Source organism: Alligator sinensis, unplaced genomic scaffold (genome assembly GCF_000455745.1).
Source record: "Alligator sinensis unplaced genomic scaffold, ASM45574v1 scaffold1318_2, whole genome shotgun sequence".
Taxonomy (NCBI): domain Eukaryota; kingdom Metazoa; phylum Chordata; order Crocodylia; family Alligatoridae; genus Alligator; species Alligator sinensis.
Window position 1 is genome coordinate 64,192 of NW_005843067.1, and position 3,237 is coordinate 67,428.

Consider the following 3,237-nt stretch of genomic DNA (forward strand, 5'->3'; position numbering starts at 1 on the left):
TCCCCTCCCCTCCCCGAGCTCCAGACAATCCAGGCATCCCGGCTCCCAGCCCCGCCCCCTCTAACTGGGCACCCAGCACCCCGTAGCGCACCGCTCCGTGCTCTCGGGCCCCGCCTGGGAGGTGCCGGCCCCCGGAGTCTGTAATTAGTCAGTCGTTAATCACCGGAGCGTCATCAGAGGCGCCAGGCTGGATTCCAGCCCGCTGAGTCCAGGCAGAACCCAGGTGTCCGGGACACTGGGTGGGCCAACCCCGGCCTGCTCCCAGCTCTCCCCCCGCCCCCGCATCTTCTCCCCACCAAGCCTGGGGGTGACTGTTACCAGGAGGGGAAACTGAGGCACAAAGGGGAACCCGGCCCTAGGGGAAAGGGCTGGGACGGAAGCCAGGCATCCTGGCCCCACCTTGTTCTAACCTAGTTTTCACTTCCCTCCCAGGGTGGGGAGAGGACCCAGGTGTCTGGGCTCCTGGCTCCGGCCTGTTCTTACCCCAGTTGACATCATTTCCATCCCTGAATGGGGACAGAGCCCAGGCGTCCGGGCTCCCAACCCCCCGCTCTCACCCACCAGCATCACTCCTGTCCCGGGCATCCCGGGAGTGGGGCCTAGGGGGTGAGCGCGGGGGCTGGGAGCCCAGACACCTCGGTGCTCTGCCTGTGCCTAAACCCCGGGTCCAGGCAGAGGCTGGACCCACACCCAGCTGCTTTGTTTCCACCCCAGCCTGGACCCCACAAGAGCTGCCACTTCTGTTCTACTTGGCTGCCCACATGGCCCACCCCAGAGCCAGCCACATTTCAGCCCCGTGTCCCAGAGGCACCCATGTCTCTGTTCTACTCAGCTGCTGACACCCCCACCCCAGAGCTGGCTGCATCCCAGTGCCTGGCCCTGTACCCCAGCCCCTGCCCTACCCCAGAGCTGGCTGCATCTGCTCTACTCGGCCACTGGCACAGCCCCCCACCCAAAGAGCCAGCTGCAACACAGACCTGGATCCCCGGCCCCCATGCCCCCAGAGCTACCTGCTTCCCAGCAAGAGGCCCCATGTCCCCAGCACCCCCCCATAACAGGCCCCAGGCCCAGATACTGGGGTGACGGACTGGTCAGACTGGTCCCCCCAGGTCTTGGCAGGGCTGGGAATCCTGGAGAACAAGTTCCCAGGGCTCTGTTGACAGCACAGGGCCTGATCCTGGCTTGATCCTGTTTCCTGGGGGGGGGCAATCTTTCACCCAGCCTTTCCATGGGCCGTGCTCTGCTCAGCCACGGCCTGCTGGCTCCACCCCAGAGTTCGCTGCATTGTGGCTCCTGGCGGGGGGTAGGGGACCCCGATCCTAGCCCTGATGCTCCCCTCTCCCCAATTCTTCCCCTGCAGTCTCGCTGGGGGGCTATGCCCTGCATAGGGACCCGGAGCCCTCGGTGGCTGAAGCTCCCTCGTCCCCCCTGGACATGACACTACGGGACGGCGGCTTCGGGGTCCCTCAGCTGCCCGGAGAGATGGGGCCACCCCCCCCGCAGCCCCCCACCTTCCTGCGCCCCAAGAGGAAGGTAAGGGCGGCCCTTCCCCCAGCCGTGCTGGTGCCCCTCACTCCACACCTGGAGCTCTGACTCTGGACTGGAGCACACCTGACTCTGTCCCCCGCCCCGGCGCAGGTGATGGGCGACCCCAGCCCGGTGCTCTTGTGCCCCGTCTGCCAGAAGAGCTTTGGGCACCAGCGGATGCTAACGCGCCATCTCAAGTGCCACAGCGAGGTGAAGCGGCACCGGTGCCCGTACTGCGCCAAGGGCTTCAACGACACCTTCGACCTCAAGCGCCACGTCCGCACCCACACCGGTGAGCCACTGCCCCTTTAAGGGAAGCCCCACCCCCTTGGTGGAGCCACGCCCCTTTAAGCCAGGACCCTACACTCATGTACAAGTAGGCCACGCCCCTTTGCCCAGAAGCCACGCCCCTCCGACAGGGGGAGAGAACCCCTCAACACTCACCGCCACACTCACTCGTACAAGTCGGCCCCCCACTTCGCTGGAAACCACGCCCCTTGCTCAGAGGCCCCTCCCCCTACCAGAGGCCACGCCCCTCCCCAAGACGCCCCTATAAGCTAGATTCCCGCCCCGTGAATGGATACCTCCTCCCTGTGGCAGGCCACGCCCCTTCCCAAAGGCCGCGCCCCCTCCGCCTGGCCCCGCCCATAGCAGCAGTTTAAACCCCGCCCCCTTTGGTGCCACGTCAGGGGAGGGCTAACCCCCCCACCCAGGCCTAGATGGGGCATTAACCCCTTCCATGCCGCATTAACCGGGTTAACCCTGCATGTGCCGAACGGGGGGGGGGGGTTAACCCTTGAGGGGCTGGGGCCCACTAACCAGCGCCCCCCGCAGGCGTGCGGCCCTACAAGTGCAGCCTGTGCGAGAAGGCCTTCACGCAGCGCTGCTCGCTGGAGTCGCACCTCAAGAAGATCCACGGGGTGCAGCAGCGCTACGCCTACAAGGAGCGCCGGGCCAAGCTGTACGTGTGCGAGGACTGCGGCGCCACGGCCGACAGCCACGAGGCCCACGTGCTGCACCTGCGCCAGCGCCACCCCGACAGCCCCCTGCTGCACAAGGCCACCCGCAAGGCCCCAGCCCTCGGCCCCGGGCCTGCCCCCAGCCTGCCCCACGGCGCCCAGGGCCCCTGAGACGGACGCTGGGCCCTGTGGCTGGAGGAGACACGGCGTCCCCTGCTGGCCAGGCTACATGGTGCCCCCCAGCCCCTTATGGGAGGCAGGGTCCCAGGAGCTGGCGCCCCCAAATGGACCATCCAGATGGCGCCCCCTGCTGGCTGTATGGGAGATGGTGCCCCCTGCTGGCTAGAGGAGACACGGTGCCCCCTGCTGGCAAGGGCAGATGGCGCCCCCTGCCCCACACCCCTGCCACTATATGGGGGGGTCCCAGGAGCTGGTGCTCCCGATGGACTGTTCAGATGGCACCCCCTGCTGGATGGCACAGGTGCTGCCCCCTGCTGGCTGTATGGGAGACGGTGCCCCCTGCTGCTTGCCCGGGGGTCCAGGAGCTGGTACCCTCCGATGGACCCCCCCATGGTATCCTCTGCTAGCTAGAGGGCAGATGGCGCCCCCTGCTGGCAGTCTGGGGTCCAGGCGCTGGCACCCCCTGCTGGGGTACCCATGGTGCCCCCTGCTGGCAATCTGGGAGACGGCACCCCTTGCTGGGCCGCACAGACCCTGCCCCCCCTGCTGGGGGTCTGGCTGGGGGAGGGGC

General features: G+C 67.4%; 1 protein-coding gene across 1 annotated transcript in view; it reads left to right on the forward strand.

Moving 5' to 3' along the window:
• Positions 1–3,231, forward strand: part of OVOL1 (ovo like transcriptional repressor 1) — a 4,532-nt gene extending 1,301 nt beyond the window's left edge. Inside the window, exons 2-4 of the mRNA XM_025193560.1 lie at positions 1,361–1,533; positions 1,639–1,819; positions 2,362–3,231. Coding sequence (XP_025049345.1) covers positions 1,361–1,533; positions 1,639–1,819; positions 2,362–2,657 — 650 coding nt within the window. The 3' untranslated portion in view covers positions 2,658–3,231. The remainder of the gene's footprint in view (positions 1–1,360; positions 1,534–1,638; positions 1,820–2,361) is intronic.
• Positions 3,232–3,237: the final 6 nt, after the last annotated feature.